Consider the following 18,141-nt stretch of genomic DNA (forward strand, 5'->3'; position numbering starts at 1 on the left):
GATAATCTTCAGTAGAAAAGAAGCCAGTTTTCCTCACATTTTCCCCCCTGACTTGTATTTATTATTATTATTAATTTGATTATTATTATTGTTTATTATCTTTTAGATTTTTTTCATACAATAGTAATATGTATTCATTTGTGCCCTCTGGCTTTAAATTTTGAGCTAGAAACCCCCAGGGAGTCCTTTTCTAAGTGTGTATGTAGCTTAGTTCACAGTAGTTTAATACGCTTCTTAATCAAAATCAGATGAAATGCTAATCTGGTGCCGTTATCGATGCATGTTATAAGAGAAGTGTGTCAACAGATCAGCATGTTGCGCATGCATACTATATATTTACTTATTAAATGATTTGTATGGGCTACTTTAGTGGTGCTTTTATAGTTCTTCTATGTTATTTTTGGAGCTTGACAATAATGAATATGACTAACACATAGTATCGTAGTATATGGGTCAGGCTTGTCAGACAGATCGCCAGTCTGGTTAAGAACTTTAGTATCAGAGCTGATACAGGTCCAGGTATTGGATCGGTGCGTCCCTGTTAAACCATCTTGGTCAGAATGGTTAGGGCTTCTAGACCACCTTGAATCAGAAGCAAAAATCTACTATAACTTGCCAACCTAAAGATCTGTTTTTAGCAGTATAAAGTAAGTTTCTGCATCAGCTAAATGGATATAAAGACTTTGGTTGGTCAAAGTATTTGACAAGCTCCAATGTCAAGGAGCCTAGGTTGAGAATACATTTGAACATGTACAAATTTTGAACATGTTAAAGGTTTTTTAAAAATGGCCTTCAGTTTGTCCCTCAGCAGTGCAAAGGAAATTGTTCTCCATGTTAAGCGATATACAATAGAACTGGGGATTGTGAATTAATTAGTGTGTTGTTTGCGTAAGCTGCTGTTAATGGAACCGCCGGCTCTTGTGGCTGTAAAGTTTCACACCACGCGAGTGGGAAAGCTGCATGTTTTATAAACCTCTCACACATGGATTGTTGGCAGACTACTGGAATAAAAGTGATGAATGGCCGTTAAGAGAAGCTATAGAGGCAGGTGAAGCTCAGTGCTGCAAGACTGGCTCAAGTGTATGAGCAGTTGTAAATTAGTCGTTCAGGAAATGGCAAGTTTTTTCAATCACTGACCTTGACATGGAACATCTCATGACATCGGTCCTCAGTGATTTGGCAGATGGTTAAATTGAGCAGCTGAGTCATAACAAACTAAACCTCAGAAAGGAGGCGGCTGTTTCTCTCTCTTTCTTACTCACTCTCGCTCTCTCTCTCTCTCTCTCTCTCACACACACACACACACACACACACACACACACACACACACACACACACACACACACACACACACACACACACACTCCATACCCAAAGCTTCTCATATGTGAAGGATTATTTGTTTGTTTGATGTTTATATACAACTTGCTTGTTTGATAATTTTTGAAGGAATAAAGCTGATGATAGTGTTGTTAAGATATATATGAAATTCCACACTGGTCCTTAGAGAGGAACTTCCCTATGAGGTAATTTACTCTGTTGCAAATACTAAACACATGTCTCCCCTTTTACACATTCGAGCTCCAAGACTGAGTGAATTACACCTCTCCAGGCCCAAATCTGCCTCGTAATGCAATGTTTGCTTTTTTTAAATTTATTTGTTCTATCGTTATACTCTGAATAAAATCCTAAAATGTGAAAAAATAAGACATTTTTGTTTACCTAATAGTCAGTAATATTTTCCATCATATTACCAAATATTATGGTATTCTTGTGAAGTATATGATCCTAATGTTTTATGGGTCGTGTTAAGGAAGAAGAGAAAAAGCCCAGTCTGAGTGTAAATGGGCCCCAGCACTGACTGACCTGCTGTGCCACATACACTGCTTTGTTCTGTACACTGGCTTTGGCATTAGATCAGACCAAATGCACCCTGATTATGTGTGTTAGACCTTGTGTTAGGGGAAAAAGAGGAACTGTTTTTCTTATATTCTCTCTAGATAGATCGATAGATAGATCGATAGATAGTTTTACCATTAAATGAAGGCAGTGATGGATCAGTCAGCACATTGGTCCTCTTAATAGCTTGAAAAAATGAAACTTTATTCGGATTAAAATAAGTTATTCACAGAAGTGAGCAATGGACTTGTGATTGGTTATAATGCTCAACTGCCTAAAAAACATGTTGTGGTGATGGGGGCGTTTGTCTGTTTGCGGGAAAGAGGGAGTTGTGTGGTTCGTTAGCAAGATGAACAACACCACTCCCTCTCTCTGCAAACAGACACACGACCACGCCCCCATCATCACATGTTAATTCGAAATTTTTAACCAACATGAGTAGACCTGCTATAATGGACACTTTTCATGATTAGTTAGGCTAACTGTAGCAGTTGTAATTGTAATCTCATATATTTATTTGATGTATTGTTTAAGTTGTCATTAGAGGGTAGAAAATTGTGAGCTAACCTATATTAAGTAGATCAGTCAAAGTTCGATTAGTGCTGCAACAAAGGATTATTTTATAATTGACTAATCTAACAATTATTAGAAAGATAATTTGACTATTCAGTTGATTATTGCAACGATTAATCATTAGCTCTTAACAGATTATTCAGCTTGTGCCTTGACATAAAAGATTGTAATAAATGTGCTTACTAACAATAAAGAGGGAAAAAAATAATCTTTTAAAAATACCTCTAAAATGACATTCACTAAATTAAAGGGGGAATAAACTAATTTAAAGGGGTCATGACATGAGAAACCAAATTTGCCTTGATCTTTTGGTATATAAGAGGTCTTTGTATCATTAAAACGTCCTGCAAGTTTAATATTTTAAGACGTCCTCCCCATTCTAAACGAATCATTTATTTAATCAAGCTCAAAATACAGCTCGTTCTGGATTCATGGTTAGAAGTGACGTGACGGTTAGAAGTGACGTACCAGCGTTTGCATATGACCGCCTCCAGCACAAGATAACTACAATTTAAGCGCAAGACAACTACGCTCATTTCAGTATCGCCGTCGCCTCACAAGTGTTCAGTCGATGGACAGCGAGCTCTGACAGAGACTACTTGTGCACAGGAAAATTACGATGCCACACAGATGTGCTGTTCCTGGCTGTGGTCAAACAAAACCTCTGAATAAGCTGCCGAAAGATCCAGACGTCAGGGAAAAATGGATGCAGTTTATTTTTTGCGGACGTTCCAGTCACGGCAGTGTTAACTTAAGCGTTTGTTCTGTACATTTTAAGGATGACTGTTTTGAGAACAAATCTCAATATGATGCTGGCTTTGCCAGAAAACTGTTGCTCAAAGATAAGTCCGTGCCGACTATTCTGGGAACAACGACGACGCAAACTGTAAGTAATCTATTTTAAACTTTAAACTACTTTTTAAAGCGCAATTTCATTCATTATGAATAATCACAGTGTTTTTACTTAGTTTACTTGCATATTGTTCTGGCTGGGAGCGTCAATAATTGATACATAGGCACTGACGTTAGCCAATCATAACAGTGGGCGTTAACACTGAAGTCTTAAATGGAAAACGCCCCCAAAACAGACTGTTTGAATCAGAGGATGAGAAACAGGGTGGGAAAAGGTCATAAATCACTAGATTTTAAAAGTTTTTCTTAAAAAAAAATATATTAATACTATAATTGCACCTAAGGGAACATAATAATACAATAAAAAAAACCATGTCATGACCCCTTTAAGTGATTTAAAAAAAAAAAATCACTGCAAACAATTCTGTTGTCATCATGTGTTTTGTCTCTAAATCCTTAAAACAAGATGCATTTACATGAGAAGCAACATGTAAGATATTTAGAACTGCTTTAAGAGAATGTATCTTAAATATAAATTAATTTTATGTATTGATTGTAAAGGTATTCAATGGAAAGGAGGAGGCGAGAACCGGCTTTTCAATATAAATAATAATTTTAATGATAAACTGAAAAGGCCCCATAAACACACATATGACGGACATGTCCGTAAACGATCTCTCTCTCCCGCACGACACCCTGCAGTCGACCTTTATACCTCGGAGGCTTGATTAGCCTAATACGGGACCGGGTGCGTAGGATCACGACCCGGCCCCGCCCTCCGCCCTGCCACATTGATGTAAGTGTATTATATCACTTGTTTATACTTCTGTTAGTGTAGAAAATTCATAATATATTTATATTCAAGAGATATTTTCTGAAAGCAAGTTTAAATATCTTATATGTTGTTATGTAATATTTTGCTTCTTAGGTAAATGTATGTTGTTTTAAGGGATTATAGATATTTTAAAATGTTAAATATTAAATATTATATTCATCATTCTCAGATAACAATTTTTTCAGATATCTTTATTTCTGATTCAAAACTGCAGAGAGTAAACACGGTCTAGGTACAAGGCATGATGAAGTGGTGTAGCTTTTGTCAAAGCTATGCTGCTACCTAATCAAAAACATTGCTACTGAAAAGCTACTTGATTTAAAAACTAGCGAAACTACCACCTCGCTACTGAAATGTAGTTAAGATAACAGCTCCGCTATTTGTAACGAAGCTACTGCCCATCACTGGAAATTATTATGAAACCTCTGCTCAGTGTTTGTGTAAAGACCACCTCAATTTTCCAATATTGTTTACCAACATTTGCTCCATGCATGTTATAATGGGCTGGAATCTAATAAAAAAAGAATTGTTGAAATTGCAAACATGGATTATCAATAGTGTGGAGACATATTGATGTTTTCTTTCTCTGCAATTTTGCGGTTCATACACGAGACTGAGGAGCGGAATGTTGTTACCTGCAACACAATATTGGCTCAAACAGCCTGAAGAAGCCGGCAATCATATATCTTTACCCAACAGCCTCAACCGAATGTAATTTTCAAAGCCAGATATTGTATTTGTTCATCACGTACCAGATGTTGAATCAATTCACTTGCGTCAACTTTACATTTTGATTTATTTATGTGTTTTCTGTGGCTCTCTTTTGGAACTGAGTGGCATCGTAAAATATGAGGTTTATCAAAGTTTTAGTGCTCAGCTGTTTTGACGAGCTTCGGCAATACATCACTGACAACTCTGAGCGCCCCCGGCTGCACCAGCACGAACGTGAGCACGGCAGCACAGGAAAGGGAGTGATGCACTTTTGAAAGTGATTTATGTGAAGCAAAATAAATAAATATACTCCTCACAAATACTTCAGTGTTGACTGTGATGGAAAAATAACACTTCAGAGATTTACAGTTGCAGAAATAAATATATAAACCCTTGAATTTACCATGAATTTCTAGATAGATTTGTGATCTGAACTTTCAAGCCAAGAAACAAACACACTTAAACAAGACAGCTTAAACAAATAACACACAAACTATGTTACGTTTAAACCTTTATTAAACCCACTATGTACATTTTTATAAAATAAAAAAAATCATTAAAATGTCGGTACACCATGTCTCTGTTTGTGTTAAATGTGTGTTTGTGTTGGAAGGAGTATAGGGAATGTTTTTGATGGAGTTGTGAATCTGTGTTTTTGGACAGGTATGGATGAGAGGACAAGCCAGGCGTCATGGGTCTCAGGTGGCCAGTCCGGACCATCCTATGAGTCCTCCAGGGTAAGACTGGTCTCTCCTCACCTCCCTCATGCATACACACTGCACACCACCTGACACCATGTCAAATGTACATTTCCATTTTTCCAGTTCAGAGTTATTTGACAACAGCATATTAGGGTTGCAGCGGTATACTGGTTTCACAGTATACCACGGTATGAAAATTGATGGTTATCGTACCTACCAATATCTACGGTATTAAGAAAAAAATGCAACTGGATGGAGAATCTCTCCTGTACATGCGCATCTCCTTTCCTCCTCGACTGCCTGTCAGACTCGTCAATTGCGCCACACATACACACATGCAGCGGAGAAAATGTCAGAGAGAGGCGAGGGGTCTGATATAAGTGAGTGTGTGTGTGTGAATGAAAGTAGTGTTTCTCAACTGGTGGGTCACTTCCCAAAAGTGGGTCGCAGGTCTATTCGGACTGGGTCATGGACAGCAGGGAAAGAACAATGCCATGGTTCTCCCATTGAAGATATTTTGGAGGCTGCCCAATTGATAGCCTGTTTAGGACTGCTTAGGCAGATTTAATGATAATCTCGCAATCAGCTAAAGCAGGGGTCGCAACCTATGGCATGAATGCCAGCATTGGCACGCGGAGGGTTAATCACTGGCATGCCAGCACCAGTGAGAGAGGTATAGACTATTTTATTTAAATAATTTCCTCACCTGCATTACAATCTACATCATGATGTTATCCTTTATCATGATGTTGCAGTGTGTTTTCATGAGCTGAATGGGAGGCTAAACAAAAAAATTAAATGTGACTAGACTGCAGTACCCAACATACTCGTGTAGCACATGCAAGCCATTTGCGCATCACGATCAGGTAGCGCAGTTGTCAGCACAGTCATTGACAAGGAAAATAAAAAATGGCACTCCATGTCAAAAAGCTTGCCAACCCCTGACCTAAAGGCTTCTGATCTGCACTTTCACACAAGTGTAACGGAACCAGCTTGCGATGATGATGTACTCTGTTCTCTGGCACGCACGTGCAACAACTGTCTTCCCTCGATATTTTGCAGTGCAGACCTCAAAACTGATGTGACCTATTTCAATTCTAGTGAGACTTTTCTAGTTTAATATGTTACGGAGGAAGTCAAGTCAACCCCATCAAACAATAGGACGCCCTGATATGCCAAACAGCACTGAGGAGGAAAAGAGAAACACTGTGCTATGCAATCATTTATTTTTCATTGTACATCATCACCTTTACAAAATTGTGTCACTATTTTAAATGAGTAAAAGTAACTGTTATATTTTGACAAAATTTTATAGTTTCATATGAAATAATCTATCGAAACTCATTTTATATCAACAGTGGCAGTTGTAGTTAATATGTCAAGATGTGATTCAGCTAGTATTTATTTTTTCATAAATACTATAATTTTTTATTATTATTACTGTTATTTAATAGTAGCTACACTGAGCTAACCATGGTAATGATGAGCCTTTCCTCCTGTGTAATATGTATGTTCTGTTTGAATTCTGTTTGAAATTAGGTAACAAACAGGATAATAATGAGCTCATATAAGTATATATGAATTTGCAGATTTTCTGGGAGGGACTTTGACAAGCTTTGATTGCATTGTACTTTTGGGTGATTTTAATTTATGCTGTGCTTCTAATCCACTATCTGGATAAACCTCTAGATTTTGCATCTTCAACAAATAATTGGGATGCTGAGGAACATCTCAATTTATTCAATTCCATCTGTTCAAATACCTTAAACTCTATAGCGCCACTAAAGGCACGTCATCGAAAAACAAATTCAGAGCCCTGGTTTAATGACACTAAGCAATCACACAGACAGATCTGCTGCCATGCAGAACGTAAATGGAAAAAGGACCATCTACAAGTGTCTCGTGAAATAATGAACAACACACTGTCCACCTTTCAAAAAGCTGTCAAATCTGCTAAATCAAAATATCTATCTGAGATTATATTTAAAAACTCCCATAGACCCAGAACTCTTTTTTTCCACCATCATCCACCGTTTTAAATCCTATTTCAACTATTTTTCCTGAGACATCAGTGGATTTATGTGAAAACATTACTACCAGTATTAGATCTCAGATGTTCATGACCTGGTTGAGACTCCATCTTGTTCAGCTGTTTGGAGTGAATTCAAGCCTGTTTCTTTCCAATTATGCAGAGAAATCACTGAACATCTAAAGCCTACCTTATCTCCAAATGATGTCGTACCACGCTTTTTAAAACAAATATTTGACACTATTGGTCCAGACCTACTGTCTGTTATTAACAACTGTCTCTGCAGTGGGACTGTCCCGACTTGCCTTAAACATGCAACAGTGACTCCTCTCCTCAAAAAACCTACATTGGATCGTGCTATCTGTACCAATTTTAGGCCCATCTTTAACTTGCCTTTTATTGCAAAAATTATGGAAAAGGCAGTTTTAACCCAGTTACAATCATTCTTAAATGTGAACTCTATCCATGAACCTCTCCAGTCAGGTTTCTAGGCTTTGCATAGCACAGAATCTGCTCTACTTAAAGTACTGAATGACATTCTAATGACTACAGATTCTGGGAATGTAATGGCCCTGGTCCTCTTAGACCTTAGCTCAGCATTTGACCTTGTTGACCACAATATCCTTGTTTCTCGCCTTGAGCATTGTGTTGGTATTCGAGGTACGGCTCTGGACTGGTTCCGGTCATATCTATCAGATAGAAGCTTCTCTGTTGCAGTGGGTCAGCACACCTCCTCTGTGGCACAGCTTATCTGTGGTGTTCCGCAGGGCTCGATCCTCGCTCCTACCCTATTTTCTTTATATATGCTTCCTATAGGTGCTATCTTTAACAAATATGGGGTGTCATTTCATTGTTATGCTGATGACACACAGATCTATGTACCTATAAAACATCATGACAAACAAGCTCTTGACCCTCTCTTAGCTTGTTTGCAAGAACTCAAAACCTGGTTTCCTACACCTAAATGAGAATAAAACTGAAATTATCCTATTTGGACCTAATGTGCTTAAAACAGTGAACAACATTGACTTAGGTACTCTTACTCCTTACCTTACTCCTTACCTCACTTCTCTCGCTAAGAACCTAGCCTTAAGTTCGAGAAACAAATTAAGGAAGTGGTTAGAACAAGTTTTTTCCACCTACATCGCATAGCCAAACCAAAACCTTTTCTGTCCAGGAAAACTTTTGAAATTGTGATCCATGCTTTTATTACTTCACGCTTGGATTACTGTAATTCTCTGTACTCTGGACTGCACCAATCAACTCTATCCCGCCTGCAGATGGTCCAAAATGCTGCGGCACGACTTTTAACGGGCAGTCGGAAACATGAACACATCACTCCCGTCCTGATCTCCTTGCACTGGTTGTCAGATTTTGAATTGATTTTAAGATTTTAACATTTGTCTACAAATCCTTAAACAAACTGGCACCCCATTATCTCTGTGATTTGGTTTTTCCGCTTACCCCTACCAGATCACTCAGATCTGGGGAACGTGGACTTCTGTCTATTCCTAGATCGAGGATGAAGCATAGAGGTGATCGTGCTTTTTGTATCACTGGCCCCAAACTGTGGAACATCTTACCGAATTACCTCAGGACCGCCTGCTCTCTATCTGTTTTTAAATGGTTACTTAAAACTTTCTTATTTTCACTAGCTTTTAATTTACCTTAAAATAAGGGTTATGCTGTTAATTTGCCCTGCTACTTATGCTTTACTTTTATTATAATGTTTTGTCTGTGAAACCACTGTACAGCACTTTGGTCAACCATGGTTGTTTTTAAATGTGCTATAAAAATAAATGTGGGGGGACTTCCTCTAGATTTTGTTGTTGATGTCAAAAACAAAAATAATGTCACTTGATGCATGTCCTTGCACTTGAAAACCATGAACAAAACTGCAACATAAAAGGAAATGTGACCCAGGATACATTAAATACAGGTTACATTTTTTCTATGGTGTGTTGCCACTTGATATCCAATGTAAAATCTGTCCCGAAGCAAAACCAGTTGAGAAGCACGGAGTTAAAAAAAAATTTATCATGTTTATAATCCGGTTTATTATTATAATTTTGTTAGCTTTCTTATTTATTATATTTATTTTATTTATTTTCAAAAGTGAGACTTTTTTTTACACATACTTCAATAAAAAATGTTTCAAGTTTCAATTATGATAAAGTGTTTACTCAACCAAAAAAAACCCACTCCTTTAAGGTTCATTGAAACTGATAATAATAATTGTGTAATACCTTGAAACCGTGATAATTTCATTTTCTGAGACATTTATCGTACCGTGAAAATCTCATACTGTTGCAACCCTACAGCAAACATTTGCATCGAATTTTCTCACCAGCTCTAAATCGACATTTATTAAATTCCTCTGATAATCACGTAGAAGAGCACCAAGAGTAGTAGTGTTTATTTAGCAGGTGTTTATTTATAGGGAAGACTGTGACTAGTTGTCACAAGGGCTTTTGATTAAAAATTCATGTTACACAAAAATGTTTCCTTTTGTATGTGTTTTTGCATGTTGGTTTTAAACCCCTAGCTCAAAACATTTTAAGCCTTAAAACCTACAATTACAGAATCATTATTTTTGCTATTGCTGTTGGGTAAACTAGTGAACACAATAAAATGTGTATGTGTGTGTAGTGTGTGTACAGATGTGTACAAGAAAACCACATTAATATACATTCATGCAGTTAGATTTTATCCCCACTATTGGGGCATGTTGTCACAAAGTCATGTGTGTTCTGTAAACTGGATCTTTGTTCCTGGGCAGAAACATTGGAAATGTTTAATAGCTTTTTATAGGCAAGACTTTAGTTTGAAGTACTGTGTGTTGCTGAACAGAATTTGACTTATTTAGCCTGAGAAATATTCACTGGATTAAAAGTCTGACAACTAGCTGATGTCTTCCCTATTATTATTTTCTTCCTCATTTCACCAGTCAGGTCCAATAAATGCTAGAGATCTTTTCTATGTTTAGAATATTTCATAGTGACTGTTCCACTCAATTGAAACATTGATTTTCTATCTCTAACAATGCATTAATACAAATGAAAATATGTATTTTGTAGTTGAAAGGATACATGCAGCCTACTTGACATTTTGATTATATCAGTAGTATTCCTGATAAACAATAAACGGTTGAAGTTTTTCCAGGCTTGGTAGCGTGTGACTGAACAAAGTTGGTGCATTGGTGCAAGCTTGGATAGATTTTTATACATGCAAATTAAATCCACCTCATCACAATATAAAAATTAAATAAATAAAGATTTTTATTCTGCACTCAACCTCTGTGTGTATTGTGAAGATCTCTCACTTCCTATTTGTTTGTTTGTCTTTTCCACGGAGGTGTGTTCAGGATGCCCTGTATGAATTTCATTTCATGTCAATCTCCTGTCACTTTCTATCAGATATCATTCAAATGTCAGAGGCTTTCACACCACATTGTCTTGTTTATTTCCGATGCCCTTCCCCACCGCACTTCTACAGGCGATGCCTCTGCCGTCGGCTTGATTTGAATTATTAGATGGAGACGCTTGAGATATCTTTGCTCTGGGTGCATGGAAATTAGTGGTTGTGACATTGCTGGGGATGGTCCTCAACAAACAGCTGTTTGCACCGCCATACAAGCAGCAACTTGTGTGCAAATAAACGCACAGATTTTTTTATACATGCGTTTCCAAAGAGAAATTATCTACTGTTTATCATTTCCTGGAATTTACCTGGAATATAATCATTATGATTTCCCACCACTTATTTGCATAAATGCCCATTACTTTTATCCATTATGTCCAATGTTGCGTGGCACAGTTTAGGCCAGCTGATGGTTAGTTAAACTTGGTCCACTATTGGTCCACTATTGTTTGATCTCAAAATAGTTGTTTGATACTACCCCTCTGATGCATGAACTATTAATTCGTAAAGGACCAAAATACCTTAATTTTTAATTTCTCTTCAAAACAAGAATTTAATTATTACCAATATTTTTTTTTAATAATGTATTTTTAGTAGTGGTCGACCGATATTTATTTTTTATGGATATTCCAATAGAGCGCAGGGTGGCCGATAGGCAGATAAAATGCTGATATATCACTCAATTTAATATAGTAAAACAAATTCACTGTATTTACTGAAAATTTCACACAAAACTTTAACTTTGTGAAAAAGAATCTTTTAAAAAAATAGGATTGTGTTTTAAATAGTATAAAGCAGTTTCTTCTGATTTCTGTTTAGTCAGTTTCAGGAATTTATTTGCAAATAAAGAGTTAGTTCTTATATTAGGTAGAAGGGAATAACAGAGCAGTCTAGCAACCATGGATTGCAAGTGCGCATAAACAATCACATTTTCTCACAAAAGACTGAATCAAACTAATTGTGCATACAGTGCATAGTGAGTTACTTATAACATACGTGAAGCACTTTTACTTTTCGAGTTGCTTTCATGCTCGTGCGGTTCCAGCAAGTAGCAAACAGTTTACAAGGCCCAGATAACCTGCGTGGATTGTCACTGTGTATTCTCTCACATGGAAACTGTAAACCATTTTAAGCAGGCTCTGTTTCACAAGAGAAACTCTCTCTCTTTCTCTCTCTCTCTACCTCCCTCCTTCTCTCCTCTCTGGACTCATGTGATTAGTGGTCTGAACAGACTGGAGCCCCGGCTACCTGACCTTGGTCTATAGCCAGGCATCATATCCTGGGCAGCCGTGGCTTAAGGCCTACCATCTGACAGCCTCACATCTGTCCATCACACCACTATCACCCATCCCCAATAACTTTTAATGGGACAGGCTATTCATCTGGGAAGTAATGGAGCACCTGAACTGGAGTGTCTTTAAAGGCCAGACACACCAAACCATCATCAAAGAACTAGTGATGACAAAAGCCGACTGTGGCGTTGCCTCATGTTGCCTGGGTCTTGGCCAAAAATTTTCTCTTGAACACTCTGCAAAGACTACACCCAACGGCCAACTAGCACGTATGTTCTGCACCTTTGTGAGAGGAAATGACTTCCCATACTAGCAGGTGGCAGTAGTCTGTATTTGTCATTCTAAATGGGAAACCGGAAGACCTAGGACTGTGGATATACAAACCATAAACAAAGCAACGCTTGCTTACCATTTTCACACCAATCTTGCTCACCACAGATGGATTCATAATATAGCTTCTTCGAATATGTCTGTTTCAAATGGCACTGGCGTTGTTAGCCCTTGGAATTTTGCATGTGGAAGAAGAATGGAAGAAGTGGAGGTGAAAAATAAGGAGAAACCGCACTAAATGGGTGAAATTGCGGATACTCTAGCGACAGGCTCATGGGGCTTTCCCAAACCTGTGTCAAAAGACGGCAATGTTGGTATGAAAATATTTGCGTATTGGAATGCTCAGATGTGATGAAGATGAAAAATGAGAAGAGCCTTCTGCGTGTGTGCCCTCTTGACTTCATCGTTTGCTTGCTTTCGTCACTTTCATTTTTCTTTTCATGCACTGGTTCACCAAACCAATCAGACTGATCTGTCTCACCGATGGGCTCCGCCACGGCACACTTTTTATGACAAAAAAGTTCTACGGCATACCACTATCCCATATAGGCTAACCATTGTCAATATTTTTCCTTTTTAAGGATTTGGCCATGTTTTCTGTCCGTCTTAGTTGCGTGTTTGCTTGTAATGTTTGAAATTCGGCTATGCAAAATAAAAAAAAGTCACATACAGTGCTTGCGTTAGGCTTTCTCATCATCCTTCATTTTGTTGGACGGTGTGCACAATAAACACTGAAAACATGTATTTGGAAGAGAAAAAAAAGCTTGCAGTTGCTTTGATAGCAGAAAGTAATAAAAGGACTAGTTTATTTTTAGGTCTAAGTGTTTTCTTGGTGAATTTAAATTAGTTCAATATGTGGGGTCTCTGATATTTGTAAACAATAAGGTAATATTTAATTAAAAGAAATGATGAGACATTCAATGTCTCTTCACAAATTTGGACAGTTTTTAAATATTTCATGTTGCTTAGTACTCTCAAAGACATTACTGGTGAAGCAAAAACATGTGTGTGAAAAACACTTTGGTGTAACATCCCTTCATAGACTTCAATGTATTCTGCAGCACTGACACGAGTCATGTGAAAGACCCTTAACGCGTATAAAATATAAGTCACTTTTGCACATCAATCATTGCTCTTTACAATCACAAAAGTGACCGATTATGCTTATATTTATTGTTAGTATAATTTCTCCAAAAGGTGAGGATTTTTTTTATCCCTGAAATATTTTGTTTTTCTTTTATTTATTTATATTGTGGAATTTGATCATTTTCCACGGCACACCTGACAATTTTAGTGTGCTGCGGCACAGTGGTTGGGAAACACTGATTTAGAGCAGGCTAATAAGGGCCTCTCATTCACTGGTGACAGCAAGAACAAGCACAACAAGGCATGCATTCAGAGATTATGAGCCAGCTGTGATTGAGCTAATGGTCTTGCTGGAGCAGAGGTTCTGATGACCATCACCGTTTTTCCTTCTCTTCTCAGCTGCTCATCTTCCCATTTACTCTCCTTTTCCAACACTTTGGAAGCTGACAGATTGATAAGCTGATTTGGGATATTTCACAGTTAGTGGTCGACCGATATATCACCGAGGGCAATAAATTGGCCAATATTCTGACTTTTTAAATTATCGCATTTGCAGATACATTTTCCTGTTTGGCCAATTTGTTTCTTGAGGGTGCATAGAATCTCCTGCTTGCATGTGAAGCAACTGAGACATGTAAATGATGAGTCACGGTTCGTTTTGTTGTTACGTGTCATGGCTTTACTACAATAATAGACCGGTGTGCATCACAGTCTCATTTAAATGGTCACCATATCAAAGCCACGGCAGACGCGTTTGAGCTCATAATGTTAATGTGCTCACCTGTTTCATTTCCCCTCTCTCTCGTTTAAACAGACGTCATTCACAAACCTCACACAAATCCAGTGTTTTCTTCCTGTTGAGCACTCATCTAATATCTTCCTCTGAAGCACGTATTCTATCAGCCAGAATCAAAACTTCAGGATCAGGTTCAAAAGTTCCTCCGATTCACAAATCATGACGACAATCCAAGCAGGTGATCTAGGCCGTTTAAACTGTCAGGAGATTGCTGCTCTTTGTGCATGATGGGCATGAGCGTGTGAATGCAACCAAAGTATTTCTAGCAAGTCAGTCCAGCGTCAGCCATGTTTCAATTGCTCTCAAGTCATGGGAGGCTTTTTCCAGTCATGAAAGTGCAGCTGCTATCTACTTGAATGTGGAAAGACCGAAATCTCCAAAAAGGTTGGTCAAGATTACGATCAGAGCATATTTCAAATCGGCAGTAAAATCTGACAACAATGTTATCATAAATGGTGCTTCTTTACCTAAGATTATGCAAAACAATTACATTTTCTCAGCTTTTTTCAGGCGATGTCTGTTTCTAAAAGGTGATTGGCTCTTTTACCTGTATGGTGGGACTTCCTATCTATATATCCTTTGACCGTGAGTTGCAGTTGGACATTCAAATTTTTCTCGTTCATATTAATAGAAGTGGCCCGTCTCTGCTGAATAGTCTCTGGTGCAACTTCAAGGTAAAAGTGCTTCACGTGTGCTATAAGTGAATGTCTTATTCACTATGCACTGTGTGTACAATTGGTTTGATTCAGTATTTTTTGAGAAAATGCGATTGCTAATGTGGACATGCCATCTATGGTTGCTGGACTACTGTGTCTGCTGTTTTTTCCCTTCCTAATATATTAACAATTTCCAACAATATGTGGAAATAAATTACAAAAATTTTATGACTAAACAGAAATCAGTATAAACTGCTATCTAACATTTAAAATACAATATTATTATTATTATTTTTTGACAATGTTAAAAACTTTTGTGTGAAATTGAGTAAATATAGTGCTAAAGAAGTAAAAAAAAAAATGTTTTAGCAAATTTTATGTCTATGTTATTTACTATATTAAATTGTGTTATATATCGGCATTGTATTGGCCTATAAGCCACCCTGCTCTCTGTATACGGCATCGGCCATAAAAAAAACAAAAACAAAACATATCAGTTGACCACTAGTCAGTCACAATGGTCAAATTGTTATCTCTGGGTGGGATCGACTAGTTTAAGTTGGCTGAATATAAGTAGATTTATTTTAGTGCTGACAAATAATTAAAATATTTAATTGTAATTACTCACATGAGTTAATTGTGATCACAGAATTTGAAAGTGCAGATATTTACTCTATACTTCTTTTTTGTCAACATGCATTCAGTTCCTCCTTAGAAAATAAAAAAAACTATTTAACAATAATGTTTTGTCAACTTTTTCCGAAACAAAGCATTCCACAGTATTAAGATAGAAATGCACTAAAATGGCACCAGTTCAAGTAACATTTAATATTTCTCCAAGTCTAAGTGGGAAGTTGACGAAATCTAGTCCCCATAGTCCCTATCGTATTAAATCTGTTAAAAACTGCAGGCTGTGGCTACCTACTTTGTAATTGTGAAGCCGCATTCACTTGATTTGGGTTGCTTTGAATGCAGAATGAAAAGCGCTTTAGAGAACTAAATGCTTTTTTATTTTTTAGCACTGACACATTAAATGATACTTAATTTAAACTGCCCATGTAATGATACTTAATCCGAATGATCTGGTCAGACAGAAGTGCAACACAGCGCCAGGGAAACGCTGATGCTTCACTCCAGAAAGTTATGTGAATGTGGCTTTATTGTGCTGTGGGTGTGCTTGTCGACTGACTTTTCATGGGAGAACTCCAGCAAGCTAGCCTGCAACTGCAGTCACTCATCAGTGCCGTATCACATGTTTGGCTTGTTTTTTGGCAGATTTCCTAAATAATTATATTCATGGGTCAGTTCATATAAATCTACACTGCAAATGTCACGGTTCTGGTGAGTTCGTCGGTTTGTTCTGTTTGTTTTGTTATTTTTCTCCCTCATGTGTCTCAGGCACTGCCAGCATGCATGATCTATGTTTCCATGGTAACGCTGATCATCCCACTATTTAGCGTGCTAGCAGCACCTGGTTCCCGATGATTCACTGTCTACTTAATCCCTTTGTTGTGTCAGTATCTTTGCTAGATTGTTGTTTGGTGTGAAGTAACTTACCTCGCTCTCTCTGCCTTGTTGGTCCTGTTTCGTTTATCTGTTTGGTTTCCCGCCTCTGCCAGTTTGTCAAGAGTGTGGTTACCTTCCATTTTGCTGTATGCTTATTCTCTGCACTCATGACTTTTGAGAGAAGTTGAAGCTCCGTCTTTTCATAACCTTTTCCAAAAGCAGTAATCACCAGTCCCAGAGTTTCTGCCATTTTAGAGGGGTGTATGCTACTCCCAAAAAAAGTACAATGCCGGTGGCACAGCTGTAAATACCTAAAGAATTGAGACCTGGGGGTCCCAAAATGTTGAACCATATTTTCAAAGGATCTCAACACTCCACTCTCATATAGGTCACCAAGTGTAGTAACCCCCCTAACAATCAACTCTGACCAGCAGAAAGGGAACTTATTAATACATCATTTTGGGTTCAGCCATATGCTTGAAGCAAATTAAACTGAATTAAACTCTCTGGACACTTTTGTCCATACTGCAAATGTGAGATAACGGGGTGTAACTTAACTTCTCTGTTTAGTTTGATAGAAAGGTTTTGCAGTGGCGAAATAGGGGCAAGAACTTCCTGCTCAATACAAAACCAGGGAGGGGCTCTCTCAGGTGGAAGCAACCAATGAGCCAAATGTCTGAGACAGAATGCATAGTAAAAAAACAAAATCTTGGGTTGGACTAGCCCACCTTTGTCAATCGGCCTATGCAACTTATTGAAATATAATCAGGGAGTTTTACCATTCCAAATGAAGGACTGTGCTATGTTATTAAATTGCTTGAAATAAGAGAGCGGGACATCTATAGGGAGAGTCTGTAGCAGGTAGTTTAATTTTGGAATACAATTCGTTTTAATAACATTAACCTTCCCAATCATAGATAAATATAATGAAGCCCACCTGCCCACATTACTCTAAAACCTTTTTATTAAAGGGACAAAATTAACTCTAACTAAATCAGATAAATTTGCTGGCAATAAATACCCAAATTAATAATAGATAGTTAATATGGTTTTGGGGACACTTTTGACTGCAGCGCCAGGCAGATTTTCACAGTCTCCAGGATTAACACAGCCACAGAGCATCTTTTATTGTGGGGGAGTTTTAAAGGCCCATACTGTGACCGATATTTAGACCTAAGCCCCCCAAAGCTGATAACGGTCATGAAAGTGCAGACATTTTTAAGTACAGACAGGCTTTTGGCATAGAGACATGATCCATGTGTGAAGCCCTGGTAAACCTGTCACTTCATCAGATTTATGCAATTTTTGTTGCTTTTTACCCCATTAAAAATTTACTGCAATCAACATTTTGAAAGCACACACATCAGTTTAGCATTCTTTTAAAAAATGTACAACATAAATACATTATCAATACAGGACAACAAAAACTAGGATTGCCACATAAAAAAGAAATTA

The 18,141-nt window shown here is 37.6% G+C and overlaps 1 protein-coding gene across 7 annotated transcripts in view; it reads left to right on the plus strand.

The window, feature by feature from the left end:
* LOC127644239 (transcription factor 12-like) overlaps positions 1 to 18,141 on the plus strand; it is a 145,267-nt gene that overhangs the window by 25,860 nt on the left and 101,266 nt on the right. For all 7 annotated transcript variants that reach the window (XM_052127322.1, XM_052127352.1, XM_052127336.1 and 4 more), the window contains one exon: positions 5,534 to 5,607. In XM_052127322.1, coding sequence (XP_051983282.1) covers positions 5,534 to 5,607 — 74 coding nt within the window. The remainder of the gene's footprint in view (positions 1 to 5,533; positions 5,608 to 18,141) is intronic.

Source organism: Xyrauchen texanus, chromosome 1 (genome assembly GCF_025860055.1).
Source record: "Xyrauchen texanus isolate HMW12.3.18 chromosome 1, RBS_HiC_50CHRs, whole genome shotgun sequence".
NCBI classification, from domain to species: domain Eukaryota; kingdom Metazoa; phylum Chordata; class Actinopteri; order Cypriniformes; family Catostomidae; genus Xyrauchen; species Xyrauchen texanus.